The 18,497-nt window shown below is 47.5% G+C and overlaps 1 protein-coding gene across 1 annotated transcript in view; it reads left to right on the plus strand.

Annotated features, from left to right (window-relative positions):
- Positions 1-18,497, plus strand: part of LOC146209251 (uncharacterized) — a 47,616-nt gene that overhangs the window by 8,486 nt on the left and 20,633 nt on the right. Inside the window, exon 3 of the mRNA XM_084579890.1 lies at positions 11,238-11,458. Within this exon, the coding sequence (XP_084436016.1) occupies positions 11,238-11,458 (221 nt within the window). The remainder of the gene's footprint in view (positions 1-11,237; positions 11,459-18,497) is intronic.

The following is an 18,497-nucleotide window of genomic DNA, read 5'->3' on the forward strand; positions in this document are numbered from 1 at the left end:
TCTGTATAAGACAATCAAAGATATCAAAGGAAGCTTCTGTGCTAAGCTGGGCGTGATAAAGGACAAACGAGGCAAGGACCTCACTGAAGCCTCAGAGATAAAGAAGAGGTGGCAGGAATACACAGAAGAACTGTACAAGAAGGACCCGGATGTGCAATCCCAACATAGGACGGTTGTGATTACTGATCTCGAGCCGGGCATCCTGAAGAGTGAAGTTGAATGGGCCTTAGCCAGCCTTGCTAAGAACAAAGCAAGCGGAATTGATGGTATTCCAGCTGAGTTGCTTCAAAACCTCAACCACGACGCTGTTAACACACTGCATACATTATGTCAAAAGATTTGGACAACCCTGCAGTGGCCACAGGATTGGAGGAGGTCAGTTTACATCCCCATTCCAAAGAAAGGCAGTGCCAAAGATTGTTCCAACTACCGCACGATCGCGCTTATTTCGCATGCTAGCAAGGTGATGTTAAAAATCCTGCAAGGTAGGCTGCAGCAGTATGTGGATCGGGAGCTTCCGGACGTGCAAGCTGGGTTTCGCAAGGGCAGAGGAACTAGAGACCAAATTGCCAACCTTCGCTGGATCATGGAAAAAGCAAGAGAGTTCCAGAAACCCATTTACTTCTGCTTTATTGATTATGCGAAAGCGTTTGACTGCGTAGATCACAGCAGATTGTGGCAAGCTCTCCGAGAGATGGGAGTTCCAATTCACCTCATCTGTCTCCTCAGGAACCTGTATGAAGGGCAAGAGGCCACAGTCAGAACTGGGCATGGTCTTACTGATTGGTTTCCGATTGAGAAAGGGGTGAGGCAAGGCTGCATACTATCGCCCTGCCTATTTAACCTATATGCAGAGTGCATCATGAGGAAGGCCGGTCTGGACGAGTCTTCAGCTGGAGTGAAGATTGCTGGAAAACGTATCAACAACCTTAGATATGCGGATGATACCACTTTAATGGCAGAAAGTGAAGTGGAACTCAAGAGACTTCTGATGCGCGTACAAGAAGAGAGTGAGAAGTTTGGGCTTAAACTGAACATTAAAAAGACGAAGATCATGGCGTCTTGCCCTATCAAGTCCTGGAGCATCAATGGACAAGAAGTGGAAGCTGTGACAGATTTTCTGTTCTTGGGCGCCAAGATTACCTCGGAAGGAGACTGCAGCCATGAAATTAGGAGACGCCTGCTTCTGGGAAAGAGAGCAATGGTTAGCCTTGACCGCCTAGTAAAGAGCAGAGACATTAGTCTGCCAACCAAGATCCGTATAACCCGTGCTATGGTCTTTCCAGTTGTGATGTATGGATGCGAGAGTTGGACTGTGAAAAAGGCTGACCGCCGAAGAATTGACGCGTTTGAATTGTGGTGCTGGCGAAGACTCTTAAGAGTTCCTTGGACTGCCAGAAGATCAAATCAGTCGATATTGTCGACCATAAACCCTGACTGCTCATTGGAGGGTCAAATTCTAAAGTTAAAGCTCAGCTACTTTGGTCATCTGATGAGAAGAGAGGAGTCGCTGGAGAAAGATTTGATGTTGGGAAAGGTTGAGGGTCGCCGGAGAAGGGGTAGGCAGCGAACGCGATGGTTAGATGGCATTCTCGAGGCATTGCAGATGAAGCTATGTGATGTTAAGAAGATAGTGAGAGACCGGAAAGCGTGGCGTGACATGGTCCATAGGGTCACGAAGAGTCGGACACGACTGAACGCCTGAACTGAACTGAACCTACTCGGGGCTCGCCTTTCATATGGGAGGGTGATATCAGAATTACCCTGCCAAGACCCTTCCAATAACGTTATCCTCAGACCACGCGGGAACGTTTCATACGGCTCGGTTAAAGCGGGGCTTTATATGTTGGCTGGTAGCTTACGCTATCGCGTCATCGCGAAGATGGGAAAAAAAACATAGAGAAAGAGGTGCCGTAGTGGAAGGCTTCAAACCACCCGGCAATAGAGACTTTTGCCTCATCGCAGTTTAGCGATCCAATGTGCCCCTAGGCATTTGTCCGTGTTTTCCTGCTAGCTCATTCTTTTGTCAAATTCTCTGGACTCTCTCCTTACCGCTCGCATCAATTTGATGTGTAATTTTTTAAAGCGCGCAACATATAAAAGACTGTGCAATAACACCGATGTTTGGGCCAGTTGGTAATGATCCATATTGAAACCCATTCGCAGCACGAATAAAACAACGACATGAAGAAAACACGCACGACAGGACGAATGCTGCACTTCCAACTAAAGTTTATTATGAAAAAACCAAGCTTAAGTACAGAGCTACTATCACCTTCTGACAATCAAATATGTGTGTCTAAAAAAGCAACTTCATTATCATGTAGATAGAGGGATGGGGTGCTGACACATTGATCGCCTGCTTTTCTGATGTGAAATGCCTCAATTATTTCTCTTTCTACCTGATCTCTTCCCCGCCCAAGAAACTTAGTTTTCCGAAAAATGGGTTTGCACTTAAAGTCTCGGCAGTGAATTGCGAGATTGCTGCCTTTTCCTTCTTTCACCTGATCGTGGTGTTCTTTTGCTCTCTGATTAAAACAGCGTCCCGTTTGACCTATGTACACACGATTACAGGTGAGTGGAATGCTGTACACTATCTTAGTAGTGCACCGAGTGAACCAAAGGTGGTGCTTGATCGAACAAATCGGCTTTTCTTTTCTCACCATCATAGGACAAATTTTTGAAAGCTTACTCGGCGCAGAAAAGACCACATTTACATCATATCTTTTGGCAACTTTCTTAAGATTGTGAGATAATTTATGAAGGTACGGAATTACTTGAGTGACCTGCCTCTGATCTTGCTTATCTTTCTTTTTAATACCCTTTTTCTTCTGAAGCAGGCTCTCTGCAACTGCAGATAAAGTATCAGGAGGAAAGCCAGACATACGCAATCGCTCTGTTTGCATTTTGACACTTTCGGACATTAGATGCGTACACGATTTTTCTAACGCGGAATTGAGGCAATTCATGGCAATTGCTCTTTTGATTATTTTAGAATGAGCGCTACTATAGGGGAGGAGTGCCTTTTGTGACCTTGGATTGTACATCCAACATATGTGTCCTTCTAAAAATGAAATTCTAAGGTCAAGAAACTGTATGCTATTGTCACGTGGGAGCTCATGGGTAAACTTTAAACCATTTGAGACCGATCTGAATGAGTCAAGAACGTCAGCAACAGCCTCAACTATAGATGAATTGTGCGGCTTGTCCATTATCACTAGATAGTCGTCTACATACCTAAAAATACGCACGTCAGGAAGCGAGTTTAACAAACTCTTGTCAACGCGAGATAAAAATATGTCACACAGAACTGGCGCCACACACGAGCCAATGCAAATACCTGCTTTTTGCGTGTAAAACCTGTTGTTAAAATTAATGGCAGTGGATTGTAGATAAAACTCTAATAGGGTTAAGAAACGGTCGCTACTTACACCCGACAAGTTTTGAAAAGGCACTTCTCCCGACTCATCAATAACAGACCTTACAGCCTTAAACAAATCTTTGTGCGGTATGGAATAATACAAATCTTCTATGTCAATAGAGAATCCAAAGGTGGCTGATGTGGTGCTGCCGAGCCCTTGCTTCAGTTCTTCAACGATCTGGTGCGAGCTCCTGACGAGGTAGGGGTCTTCTGTCTTCAAAGTCGACAGCTGCTTTTGGAGAAACTTTCCGATAACCGACTGCCAACTACCCTTCTCCGATACTATCACTCTGAAAGGGAAATCAGGCTTGTGCGTTTTGCATGAGAAGAATGCTTCTAGTGTGCAACTTTCCGAATTCTTCACACTCTTTGCAAGTGAATCAAGGTGTAGATCCTGGAGCATCCTTATTGCTGTGGTCTTTTGTATTCTCTTCTTGAAGTCAGTCTTCTTGAAATTCTTCTCTACAGCTTGAATGGCTTTCTGCTCATACGCTCCTTCCTGTAGCACCACAAACCCACTCTCTTTGTCAGACAGGACTACCATTAAGCCATGCTGTTTTAAGTAGCTGACCACCTTTCGTTGCTGAGGCAAGCGCTTAGAACAGTGACTCACGTTGTTTGCCACAGCTTCGGCTCCATACTAGGTGTCGTGTCGCCGTCCCTGGGCCACGCAAGAAGATTGTGTAGAATACTCAAGTCCGCAGGTTGGCGCCAAGTTCGTCTGTATGAAGACTGGCTTCGTGTGCTTGTCCAGGAAGGAAAAGATCCATGCAGAGCGGCTAGACTGTTCCGCGACTACAAAATATTGGCAGCACAAAGTACAGAGTTCTTGTGGCATCGAGTTCGAGTTTCCCTACCGAAAAGGAGGAGCAACCACACTGCACCCAGCAAGGTCGACGTCGTGGACGACATCGAGCTCTCGGATGAAATTCGCGGCATCCTCGAAAAAGGGCCAAAATTCTGCTTTGAACCCGCTGCAGGGAAGCCGGAACTCCTGGCCATGGCTCGACGTATAGCAGGAAAAGCAAAGGAGCGAGACAAGGACAGAGCCGTTTGGGATGGAGCCGAAGCTGTGGCAAATAACGTGAGTCACTGTTCTAAGCGCTTGCCTCAGCAACGAAAGGTGGTCAGCTACTTAAAACAGCATGGCTTAATGGTAGTCCAGTCTGACAAAGAGGTGGGTTTGTGGTGCTACAGGAAGGAGCGTATGAGCAGAAAGCCATTCAAGCTGTAGAGAAGAATTTCAAGAAAACTGACTTCAAGAAGAGAATACAAAAGACCACAGCAATAAGGATGCTCCAGGATCTACACCTTGATTCACTTGCAAAGAGTGTGAAGAATTCGGAAAGTTGCACACTAGAAGCATTCTTCTCATGCAAAACGCACAAGCCTGATTTCCTTTTCAGAGTGATAGTATCGGAGAAGGGTAGTTGGCAGTCGGTTATCGGAAAGTTTCTCCAAAAGCAGCTGTCGACTTTGAAGACAGAAGACCCCTACCTCGTCAGGAGCTCGCACCAGATCGTTGAAGAACTGAAGCAAGGGCTCGGCAGCACCACATCAGCCACCTTTGGATTCTCTATTGACATAGAAGATTTGTATTATTCCATACCGCACAAAGATTTGTTTAAGGCTGTAAGGTCTGTTATTGATGAGTCGGGAGAAGTGCCTTTTCAAAACTTGTCGGGTGTAAGTAGCGACCGTTTCTTAACCCTATTAGAGTTTTATCTACAATCCACTGCCATTAATTTTAACAACAGGTTTTACACGCAAAAAGCAGGTATTTGCATTGGCTCGTGTGTGGCGCCAGTTCTGTGTGACATATTTTTATCTCGCGTTGACAAGAGTTTGTTAAACTCGCTTCCTGACGTGCGTATTTTTAGGTATGTAGACGACTATCTAGTGATAATGGACAAGCCGCACAATTCATCTATAGTTGAGGCTGTTGCTGACGTTCTTGACTCATTCAGATCGGTCTCAAATGGTTTAAAGTTTACCCATGAGCTCCCACGTGACAATAGCATACAGTTTCTTGACCTTAGAATTTCATTTTTAGAAGGACACATATGTTGGATGTACAATCCAATGTCACAAAAGGCACTCCTCCCCTATAGTAGCGCTCATTCTAAAATAATCAAAAGAGCAATTGCCATGAATTGCCTCAATTCCGCGTTAGAAAAATCGTGTACGCATCTAATGTCCGAAAGTGTCAAAATGCAAACAGAGCGATTGCGTATGTCTGGCTTTCCTCCTGATACTTTATCTGCAGTTGCAGAGAGCCTGCTTCAGAAGAAAAAGGGTATTAAAAAGAAAGATAAGCAAGATCAGAGGCAGGTCACTCAAGTAATTCCGTACCTTCATAAATTATCTCACAATCTTAAGAAAGTTGCCAAAAGATATGATGTAAATGTGGTCTTTTCTGCGCCGAGTAAGCTTTCAAAAATTTGTCCTATGATGGTGAGAAAAGAAAAGCCGATTTGTTCGATCAAGCACCACCTTTGGTTCACTCGGTGCACTACTAAGATAGTGTACAGCATTCCACTCACCTGTAATCGTGTGTACATAGGTCAAACGGGACGCTGTTTTAATCAGAGAGCAAAAGAACACCACGATCAGGTGAAAGAAGGAAAAGGCAGCAATCTCGCAATTCACTGCCGAGACTGTAAGTGCAAACCCATTTTTCGGAAAACTAAGTTTCTTGGGCGGGGAAGAGATCAGGTAGAAAGAGAAATAATTGAGGCATTTCACATCAGAAAAGCAGGCGATCAATGTGTCAGCACCCCATCCCTCTATCTACATGATAATGAAGTTGCTTTTTTAGACACACATGTTTGATTGTCAGAAGGTGATAGTAGCTCTGTACTTAAGCTTGGTTTTTTCATAATAAACTTTAGTTGGAAGTGCAGCATTCGTCCTGTCGTGCGTGTTTTCTTCATGTCGTTGTTTTATTCGTGCTGCGAATGGGTTTCAATATAAAAGACACCAGCGCGGAAATACAAAATGCAGAAAAATTATGCATAACACCTAAACTCCGCCTTTAAGGACGTGACGCGATAGCAGCCCACATATAATGCCCCGCATCAACCAAGCAATATGAACGAGCCTGCATGGTCTAAAAGTAACGTGAATGCAAGGATCCTGGCAGGCTGATTCTGATATCACCCTCCCATGTGAAAGCGTAGGCCTGAGTTGGCACTTCCTGCCAAACATGGCGTCAGGCATTTGGATTGAAGAACTTTATTTTCCGCCAGAAGAAGCCGATCACCCCCGCCCCTGGCATGCAGGCCTGGGAGACGGGAGCCGCCTCGTTAAAGGCTGGCTGATAGGTCTTGGCCCATGGCAGCCTCCTCCGCCAGGTGGATAATGTTCTGCTGGAACTTAGGGTCCAAGCTTTGCAGCAGGTCTCCTAGTTCTCTATAACTAGATTTTGTCCCACCCCGTGAGAGCGCAAGCATTCCCATATTATGTGGTCAAGGGTCCCTCTCGCCCCACAATCACTACATCTATCATGGTCTCTCGTCTCGGAGTACACATGGTACGACAAGACCGCATTCATAAACGTATTCGTTTGCAGGCACCTCGATGCAGCAGCTTCTTTGTTATTCAATTTTGGATCTTGCGGGGGTACCGGCCTACGTGCCAATCGTTAATGGTTGATTATTTCCCCATAATATAATAACCGCTCCTCGTTACCCCAGTCGTCGGGGGGTCCCATGGCATCCCGGAAGACTTCTTGAGCTAGCTCATGGACCGCCTCGTTGCCATGAACGCAGCGTGCGCGAGTGTACAGATTACCTGCATGTTCCTGTTCAGTGGTTGTTGGTTAAGGATCTTGCCGCCTCCGGCATGATTCTGCCTTTTCTAAATATGATGAATTTTGCTTTTGTTCATGTGCAAGCTAAAGCGATCGCCACTTCCTCCGCAGCCTCTCTATTGCGTCCCCGGACAGCCGCAGCGGAAACTGGCACTCCTCGGCCTTTTACGACCGAAGCCACCGCCGCCCCGATTTGGCATCTGGCCGCATCAACGTAGACTACCTCTCTGTCATCCATGTTTCCGAACCTTAGCTATAAGACCTCAGCTCGCTTCTCCCTTCGTTTTTTATTAAACTCAGGACGCATATTTTTAGGAAATCAGGGGACTACCAAGGCGTTTCTTATCTCCTTCTGTATGTCCACTTTCTCTCTCAATGCTTTTTCCTGGTTTATTCGCACTTTCGTTAGAATTACCCTGCCTTATTTGTTGCGCTACATCTGTCTATCTGAGATACTTTACCAGCATCTAACTCCCTCCACATATTGTGCACTCCCAAAGCGAGCAGTTGCTCCGTTGAGGTACACATAGGTAAGCCTAGTGCTCTCCTTATGCATTTACGTATGAGCGCGTCCATCCTGTTTCTCTCCGTCGCTTTGATATCCAAGATGGCGTCATGTAGCTAATTCTGTTAATCACGTACGCTTGTACTAGTTTCTTTAGGTTTCTCTCTAAGTCATCTGTCAGCCTTGTGAAGTCATCGGTCATGACCGCATGTGACGTCATGACGGCGTCACATTCAGTCATGGCCGATGACGTCACCAGGCGATGACGTCACAGTCAGTCATGAGTGCTGACGTCACTATCACCATCAACTGCCGCTATCGTCAGGAACTATCACTGTCTTTATCACTATCATCATCAGCAGTAGCCCACAATCACTAACTACCAGTAACTATAATTATTGGTCACTGTTTACCAATAACATTCTTCACTGACAGCATTAAAGGTAAACAGAACCCCGCGTAATCTCACGGTATGGATTATTGTCTCCGTTATTGCTCTGTTTTCCTTTAACAAGCCATTATTGGTTGATCAAATCTTAGCCGCAGTGCAACCATACCACTCAAAAATTTTTGTTTTGTATTAAACCAAGCTGCTATTACAGTTCCTGAAGTTTACTATTTAAGGCCCCATTCATCAGAAATTCGGCGTCGTTGTTGACAAATCACAAGCATGGCGCATACAGGCGGTAGGCTTCAGCAGACATGGCCGCATACTAGCTAGATGTAATGTTTCATGACGTTTCTGACGCAGGCGGCAAGGTTAATATGTACATCACCTTATATAAGGTGTATCTGTAGGTTCGCGCTACGACGACTGACGTTAAGTACGAGATAGGATGTTAACTCACCGTTCTGCTACAATGCATCTGTAGTAACGCAGGCAGCACGAACCATTGATCCAATATTAGTACTCTAGTGGCAATGTCAGTGCATTGCCAACACAGAACCAATACTGGGCCGATGGTTTGTACTACTTGGAATCGTACACGATGCCCCTCTTGTGGATTACCAGAACACCTGCCTATTTCAACGCCAGGCTTATCTTGTGGCTGTGGAAACTGGGCGCAGCATGAGAGGCGAATTGTTCCCGCACCGTTGATTTAAGGAAACTGACGTTAGTACCCGTGCTGCTTGCCATCGTATACTGCCAATCAGTGAATATATGACTCACAGCGTACAGGCCATTCACGCGAAGCCACTTCTCCCAACGTCACATGGTTGTGACAAAGCCGCGATTGGTGGCACAGAACAGTGTATAAAAATTGCCTTTATGGGATTTGCAACTCTGTGCTCTCGGCATAGATGCTGATTTTGTTCTAGATAACGTTTTTGCCTTCCTGCAACGCTTCAGGATAAGTTCATACCTCTCTGACACCCTATACATTCTCTCTGTCTTTTCAGTGGACCGTGGCAAAGAGTTTGTCAATCAAGGTTTACGTTTATTTTATCATCATTATGCTGGCCTTCGTAGCCCTACTAGCCTTCGTTCTGACCCGGGCCGAGACCAGGGTACAGAAGAAAAACGCGTGCTCGACGAAAGCCTGCGAAGCGTATTCCAGATATCTACTCGCTTCCATCAACACTTCTGTCAACCCTTGCGACAGTTTCTCGCACTACGTCTGCGACGGCTGGCGGAAGAACCACAGGCATAGCGTCGAGTACGAATCATTACGAGCAGCCCTGGGCCGCCTATACAGCTTCGTTGCAGGCCTGGATGTCCCAGACGGCGCTCAAAGGAGCTTCAAGCGTGCCATCGTTTTCTACCAGAGCTGCATTTGCGTCGTTAAAAGAGCATGCGACCAATTGCCCAGCGTCGTGACGGCGCTTGCAGAAGCAGGCATTGTATGGCCCCGCAAGGCACGTAGCCCGGATGCTCTACGAGCAATCCTTTTTACGTCTCTGCAGCTCGGCTGGGACACCGTCCTCAGTTTCAAAATAACGTCCCTCGGACATAATAAACGTGTACGTGTGCAGATAGCCGATAAATTCTATATGCTAAAAGAGAAGAGGGACGAGCAGCTTGATTTATCTGAAGCGCGGTGGAAGCAGTACTTCGAAGTCCTGAGGAATCGGTTCGCGGCTGCCGCAAATAGCAGTGCAGAAAATGGGAGTCTCGTGTCTTATGAAGAAACACTTCTCGTAGAGACGGAAATATTGGAGACCTTGTGGGGAAGCACGTTCTTGACGCCCGTGCATGCAATAGGTGGAAAGTTGCTCTTCGACACAGTACCTACCATGACACCGGAACGAGTCAAGAACACCCTGCGAGAATGCGGCGTCCCATTGCACACTGATGATACCATTGCGTTCGACACAGACGCCAGCAGTTTTATTATGCAATTTATGTTCCACTGGGCCCAACATGGAGAGGAGACCATGCATCTCTTCATTTCATGGTGGACAGTTCAGCTGGCGGCGTTATTCGCCAATCAGCCTCTGTTGATTAACTTCTATGGCAGCCAAATGAAAGCCGAACTCCAACATAAGGTGTTTTGCTTCAGCAAGACGTTTCTGATCACTGGGAGCGAAATACTTTACGGGTATGTGACCACTTACTACTTGATTACTAGCTTCACATTGGGGGATCACCCTAAAAGTGATCAGACTAACAGTGTACTGCACTTCGCAGGTCTGGTGAAATTTCTGCATACTTTGATTAGAATATGTTTGTAACAATTTTTACTCTAATATTATTAAGAATATCATCACGTTATACAATTCCGTCCCTATCTAATGAGATAGTGAGCATGGCCCACATGAGGAGTTCATTCGAGTGGCTCTTGGTGTTCCCGATGACAAATGTGCTCAACCCAGCTTCTTACGAATGTAACCTAGTACTTACAGGACAAGGCCACTCGATCGTGTAGAGCGCGCAATATGCACCAGATGCCATCATCCAAAATTAATCAAGTTGAGTGCCAAAAAATGTTAATTGAGGTTTGCTTGTATAATTGTTTTAGCGCAGCGCTGCCTAAGAGCTCTCATAAAGGGGCTTTAAATAAATTCCGTCGACGTCATGCCTTCTTGCATATAGCGATTAGCGAATGCTTTTTATCAATGAAAGGCCCCCAACTTCTCTCCTATACAGCAGGCACAGGAAAAAGACTTCGTCAAAAGAAAGTCCAAATAAACACACTTCAAGTTGGCGTTATCTAGCGCAGAAGCCGATAAAACATTTTATGCGGGCAAAACATGTGTGCATCATCATTAGCCGGCTTCGGCGATTGCTCTCGCAGCAGGAAAGAGGCCTAGAACACATTTAAGGAGGTAGCATTTGCGAACAGTATGGGCGGTGCGACCGAGAGGAGCGGCCAGTAAGAATGAGCCAAGTGCAGAAACTATGGCAGCAAACGTTATGAAACAACATCTTCAGGACATATATCCTGTTGAATACCTGCAAAGCACTCAGTGCCATTGTCACGTAGAAAAGAACATTTGGCGCCTAAAGATCGTTGCGTCTTTGCTTACTCTCTACTGATATACAACGTCACTATTTCCAGGTACAGCGACAACTTCCTTCCAGGCACCCTGCGCCCTGCGGCAAAAGAGTTGGTCCTGGACATCCGACACGCATTTCGCCGCCGCGTTCTAGGCTGGGTGAGCTACAGTGAGAACGCAACTGTCGTCCACAATTGGAATTCGACAGCCGTGGCCCTAAAGTACTTCTACGAGCCCCACCGGGGAAACTCCACTGGCCAAATTCGGACTGCCCTGGAAGCACGTACGTTAAGGTCCTACCTAAACGTTTTCAGTCAATTCATTACGATGACTTCTGCTTATGAGGTATTTGTCCAGGACTAAGTATGGGGACACTGGCGTTCATTTCACGTATGTCAAGGCCGAAAGCTTCCGCCTTCAGTTGCCATCCAACAGAAAGGCTGCCCATACAAACCAGATTCATATGTACACAAGGAGTTATGAAGTTTGACTTTCGGTGATTACACCACTTGTGGCAATGCCACTACCAGATCACGTACTTGCGGACGTGGACTGTAAGCTCTTCGGTATAAAAATGAGCTCTGAAAAGAAAGATCATTTAGATCAACAGCGTAGTTTTTTTATCTTCACAAAAATTGATCTTCACTGGGCCCTTCGAAGCCCGGAGGCGGCTAAAGAACTAAAGGAATGTCCTCAGCTGTTTTCTACCATCTTGCCAGACGGTAAAAAATAACATACAGGAGGAGGAGGGTCATAGGGAGGAACAAATTACACAGACCATAGGGAGTCGACTGTCGAGCTCGTTGTTGATGAGAAGGCCAAACAAATCTCCTGGCTCGCGCTCGATACCATGGAACGTCGGCACATGCACATCCTGTGGCCAGAAAAGTTGCGAGACGATGAGCCCACAGTTGAGGATAATGATATGTTGCACGCTTTCAACTGCACGCCGCGGCCACGTGCTCGTACATGCAGTTCCCGCCAGTGTGCATTCAACACAACGCCCCGTATCGTACGCCCAACACCGCCGCCCGATTCTCTTTGCGTTCTCACCGCATTGCGACTCTACTGCAGCGTCTTCTGCAGATTATGAGGGAGTATATTTTCAAAACAGTAAGGTCGCACAAACGTATTCTCAATGCCAGTGCGTACTCACCTCTCTGGACTAACAGCATTGACCGCCTATCCTGTTCTCAAAATCAGAAGCGAGGCCCGCTGGGCTTCCGCCGCACATTTTGATACGCATCTGTTTCAACGTCTCGCCAAAACAGATACTCGCCCGCACTCCAGAGCCCCGTTAAATTCATTGTATTACTTGAGTGACAGCATAGCGTAAACTGCCCACGTCCTTAAATGCTGTGCCACGTGCTGTGTGCAGTGCAGAGTAGAGACCCATTATTGAAGGATTGAGTAAGCTTGCAGCATGGGTGCGTTGAAAATAATAGCAGGTTAGGGAAGAGGAAGAATTACCAGAATAACTTTAAATCTACGATATACTGCATGAGCTTGTGGGATTGCTTAAAAGAAGCGCAGTTACAAATGCGTTGAAGAGGTAGAAATGGGTCGCCCGGGAGCGAGCCGGGTCTTTTTGACGGCTGTTTCAAAAGAGCTGATGAGCGGCGGCTCACTAAAAGTGAGCGGACATCTCTTTTGGTGAGCCGGCTCACCCGTTCAGTGATCCGATTCGTGCCGAATGGTTCCTTGAGAGCCGGATCTTCTCCTCGGTGCGACTTCGGCGCCATCTATTAGCGATTAGAGAAAGCAACTGACCTCTCGCATGGCTTCCGAGATCACCTCAACGCGCGCGTGAGAGAAACGTGCGCGCGGGTTTTTGGAGGCCATGCCTCCGGCCCTTCCTCGCAAACGTCCCCTCGCCTTCTGCTGTTTTTAGCTGCTCTTTCAAAAGAGCGAGAATGAGCGGCGGCTCACTGAACAGCTGCTCTTTTGGAGAACCGCCGCTCAGCGAGCGGTCAGGAACCGTGTGCGGCGGTTGTTTTGGAGAGCCGCTCGTTCAGTGAGCCGTGAGGAACCATGAGCGGCGGTTCTTTTGGAGAGCCACCGTTCAGTGAGTCATCACGATCTGTTCTGCCATAGTATGGTCTCATGCTTGCTGTGACTGCAGCGCCATCTATTAGCAGTACGAGAAATCAACTCCAATGGTCCACGGCCGGTCTCGAGGGAGAGCGCGCTTGCCGTGAATGGGCAGGCATGGGTGGATCGAGCCGTATGTGAAAAAAAAAAGTATGCCATCTGCGTGATCCTCCGCATGCCGTCAGCTGCCTTGGTCGGAGCGCGGTCGGCTGCTGTGAGGCTCCGCGCCGGTGACCTTGCAGCCGTAATGCTGCGTGTATGCTTCGGGTGTGCTGCAGACAACAATGCTGCAGATAACCAGCGCATGCATCGATGGTCCCTCTTTCCTTCTTCCCTTCCTTTCTTTTCTTCTCTATATATTTCCGACCCGGAATTAAACCGTCGTCTTTTCGCTCTGCGAATCTGCCTGGATATCCATGTTTTAGCTTAACAACTAGTCTACTAGTAATGTCAGCCAATAAATGGGATGTTGCCTACATCTCCTCAGTGGGGTGTATGTGGAGCTTGTCGAGAATTACGCGTCCCGCAACGTTGCGTGACAAGCGGGTCACTTGGGCTGTCTTATGGGCTTCAATTAGTTAGGTAGCGTGCTAAAACTTCTCAACTGCAGTAGTCGATCTTAGTTGGCGTATACCAGCAGGCCAAGGGCCGCTTTGTGTGCTGGATTTATTATGCTATTAAGCGCACATTTGTCCCTACGACCCAGATGATAGTACGAGCAGACCTACATGATTCTACTTACGAAGGGTTGCATTATCCGTAACAGGTCAGCTTACCTCATACCCCTGCGACGGATGGCAACGCGCCTCACCAGCCCATCTATATGGTGCGCCGTGATGCGTAGCCAGCGTATAGCTTCTGTGTTGTGCGCATTATTCTGAATCACAATTCCGAGAAATCTGATCGTGGCTACCGGGGGTATCGGATGGTTGTCAATGTGTAACTGGATGGGTTCTTGAGAATCAGATTCTGCCTGTGAGGCTTGTTTGTTCCTTATAACTAATGGAGAATTACAATCGCAGGGCTGGAGCACTTACAGAGCAGTGTTTTCTGTTCTTTTCGGGGAAATTGTAGTCCAAACGCAGAAATGGCGAGAATTATAGTCGGTTATTAGTGGTTCACCGCGCTAACACACAGAACGAAAATAAACGCAGGTGGGGAGCAATTGCCGAGCCAAGGTCGCTCCGTGGAGCAGTCAAGAGTGTTCCGCCGAAACCGGCGGAACCGGCCGGAAGTTTGCGTGGTATTCCTTCAGCGGCGCTTTCCATTTTCGCCCGCTTGTCGTCTCGGCCGCGCAAGCTCCTCCCTCTGTGCTTTTAGCAGACGATTAGTACTTGCAGCCGCTTTCGATACAAATTCCTCGTCGCAAACTTGTGCTGTCTCTTGGGGACAGCAGCCTAAGTCTCAAAGAGCGACCGAAAAACTGTCTTTATGTGCTTTAATTTCGTAAACTCCAAGCAATTCAATTACTGCTATGCTTTGGGCGGCTGAAAACGGCGCACCGCGACTGTTTTATTCGAAGAAGTGCCAAATAACTCTTACCGTGTGCGCCCGCGTATGACTGTGCGACCATGAATGAAATGATCGCGTAGACTGTTGATGTCAACACCTCAAGAACCAGGGGGAGCGAGTTAGATAGGTTCGAAAACAGACGATACGGTCCGTACATGAAGCGCACACAAGCGCAAGGAATGGCAATTTTTTCCTCCGTCAGTTCGCGAGTGCCGCCTACTTGCTCCGGCCGGAGCGGAGTGTTCAAAAAGCAGAGTCGGAACGCATGCTCTCCGCCGAATTCGGGTGCTCTGTCGCGCAATGGGCGGGCCTCTGGTTCTGTGATTGGAATTCACCATAAGAGTTCCGATTTAGCCGGTGAACATGTAAGTCCGTTTTCCTGCACGTAAGACTGTACCATAGCTCGTAATGACTCTGTAATCTCTCCATCGGAGCAAGGATTGGTCCACATGGTGATGTCGTCGACGTATATGGAACATATGTGTAGGATTTGACTCAGTTGAAACTTCGGCGGTGATGCAGGCATTGCAAAATCAGGGGGTAAACGAGCCGTACGGGAAAGTGCTGGAAATATATATAGGGACTGCACAGCAACCATAGTTCTGCATAAAGAAAGTAACAAATTCTCATAAAGAAAGGTGTTAGGCAAGGAGACACGATCTCCCCAGTACTATTCACGGCTTGCTTAGAGGAAGTATTCAGAGACTTGGAATGGGAGCAGTTAGGGATAAGGGTAGATGGAGAATACCTCAGTAATCTGCGATTCACTGATGACATTGCCTTGCTGAGTAACTCGGGGGATGAACTGCAAATAATGATTGATGACCTAGACAGGAAAAGTAGAAAGGTAGGCTTACAAATCAATAGGCAGAAGACTAAGGTAATGTTCAACAGCCTCGGGAAGGAACAGCAGTTTACGTTAGGTAGCGAGGCACTGGAAGTAGTAGGCGAATATGTCTACTTAGGACAAGTAGTAACCGCAGATCCGGACCATGAAAAAGAAATAAGAATAAGATTGGGGCGGAGCGCATTTGACAAGCACTCGCAGATTATGACTAGCAGCTTACCGGTATCCCTCAAGAGGAAAGTATACAACAGTTGCATCTTACCTGTACTCACCTATGGGGCTGAAACGTGGAGGCTAACCAAGAAAGTTCTACTCTTAAGTTGAGGACAACCCAGAGGGCTATGGAACGCAAAATGGTAGGGATAACTTTAGGAGATAGAAAATGTGCAGAGTGGGTTGGAGATATAACTCACGTCACTGACATTCTAGTGGAAATCAAGAAAAAAAAATGGACATGGGCAAGACATGTAGTGCGAAGAGAGGATAACCGATGGTCGCTTAGGGTAACAAACTGAATTCCAAGGGAAGGAAAGCGTAGCAGGGGGAGGCAGAAAGTTAGGTGGGCGGATGAGGTTAAGAAGTTCGCAGCGGTCAAGTGGATGCAGCTAGCACAGAACAGGGCTAATTGGAGAAATATGGGAGAGGCCTTCGCCCTGCAGTGGGCATAGTCAGCCTGATGATGGTGATTACGATAATCTGTGGGATATTATCTAACAGACGCTGAAGGCCATTCATAGTTATGTTGAATAGAAAAGGTGAAAGTTCGGCGCCTTGCGGTGTTAATCTCGTCGCTAGTGTAATTTTTAATCTCGTCTTTAGTGTAATTTTGTCGCTAGTTCTGTCCCCGAAATGGAGCGTAACCGATGGCGCGTTGAGAAAGGTAACGATGTAGTCGCATGTCCGTTCACCTACGTTCATCAGCGAGAGGTGAGTGAGGATGGAATCGTGTGACACATTGTCGAAGACCTTACTCACATAGAGTCCCAGGATGGTTCAAGTGGCGCTTATGCGATTTGGATCTATAATGTCATTATGTATTTGCTACGTGATGTCCTCAGTCGAAAGACCTGCTCAAACCCAGTCATGGACGAAGGAAATATGCCTTCCGCATCGGTGTGCATGAGGAGCCTCTTAAGACGGGTTCCATTACCTTTCCGAGACACGACAGTGAGATCGGGCGGAGGTTCCCCACCTCGAGTCTTTTGTCCGGTTTAGGTATGAAACTTATTTTAGCCTGCTTCCATACGTAGGGACGCTGCCCTCTGTCCAGTACCTGCGTAAGAGGTCCGTAATAGCCCATACTGACTGGTCCTCTACGTTTTGCAGCATCTTAACTGAACGAGTAAAACTGCGTGAAAAAGACGGGACGTAAGAAAAACACAGGCACAAACAAGGCCTTTGTGCCTGTGTGTTTCTTACGTCCCGTCTTTTTCTCGCAGTTTTACTCGTTCAATTAATATTGTCACGTCTCGATTGAACGCCAAGGAGGACCCAAAGATAGGACGGGTTTAATAAATCAACCTGGACGAGTCTTGCGCTCCAACTTCCTTCTCTTCCAGGCTCGCGCTTGTGTGGCCCAGTCATCATCTTTGGCGTCGTCTTCTATGCGGCATTTGCCCCCCTCCTCAGGAAGCATCGTCCCGATGAGCATAAAAGGTAGTAGGGGGTCAAGGTCAGTCCGAGTTGTACGGCTTCATGCGTACAACGTGGACGACGTCGGCTTGTTGCTGGCGTCGCTTCGAGGTCGACACCCCGTCTGGCACCACCTCATAAGTGACGTCGGTTAAACGTCGCTGAACAAGATATGGCCCGAAATATCGCCGCAATAGTTTTTCGGAGAGTCCACGGCGGCGAATAGGCGTCCAGATCCACACTTTGTCGCCAGGTTCGTACATGACATGTCGGCGTCTATGATTGTAGCGTCGTGCATCATGCTCTTGCTGATTCTTGATCCGCACACGCGCTAGTTGGCGGGCTTCCTCTGCACGCTGAGCGATTTCCTCGGCGTCCTGATCGAGATCGTCGGTGTCGGCATTCGGGAGCAACATTGCATCCAGCATAGTTGTTACTGGTCGCCCGTGAAGGAGGCTGAATGGTGTCATACGAGTGGTGTCTTGGCGTGCCGTATTGTAGGCGAACGTGACGTAGGGAAGAATTTCGTCCCAATTCTTGTGGTTCACGTCAACGTACATGCAAAGCATGTCTGCAATGGTTTTATTGAGGCGTTCCGTCAACCCATTGGTTTGGGGGTGATAGGCTGTAGTTTTACGGTGACTGGTACCACTGAGGCGGAGAACGGTCTCCAAAAGTTCGGCCGTAAATGCAGTTCCTCGGTCAGTTATAATGAGCGCCGGAGCGCCATGCCTCAGGACAATGTTCTCCACGAAGAACCGAGCTGCTTCGGCGGCGGTACCCCTTGGCAGAGCCTTGGTCTCCGCGTAGCGGGTTAGATAATCGGTGGCGACAATTATCCATTTATTTCCGGCTGTCGACGTCGGAAATGGTCCCAGGAGGTCCATGCCGATTTGCTTAAAAGGTGTTGTTGGCACTTGAAGAGGATGGAGTAGGCCAGCTGGTTTTACAGGGGGTGACTTACGGCGCTGGCAGTCTATGCACGTACGTACATAGTGTTTCACTGTCGCAGGCAGTTTTGGCCAGTAGTATCCGTGCTGGACACTAGCCAACGTGTGGGTGTAGCCTAGGTGACCGGCGGTTGGCTCGTCGTGACACGCTTGCAGAACTTCACTGCGGAGAACAGATGGGACGACGAGTAGATGACTGTTTCCCCCAGGGCGGAAGTTCTTCTTGTAAAGCACGTTGTTGCGAATAAAGAATGAAGAGATTACTCGGGTGAAAATCTTAGGCACAACGG

This window comes from Amblyomma maculatum, chromosome 1 (genome assembly GCF_055883805.1).
Source record: "Amblyomma maculatum isolate TAMU_Amacu chromosome 1, ASM5588380v1, whole genome shotgun sequence".
NCBI classification, from domain to species: Eukaryota; Metazoa; Arthropoda; class Arachnida; order Ixodida; family Ixodidae; genus Amblyomma; species Amblyomma maculatum.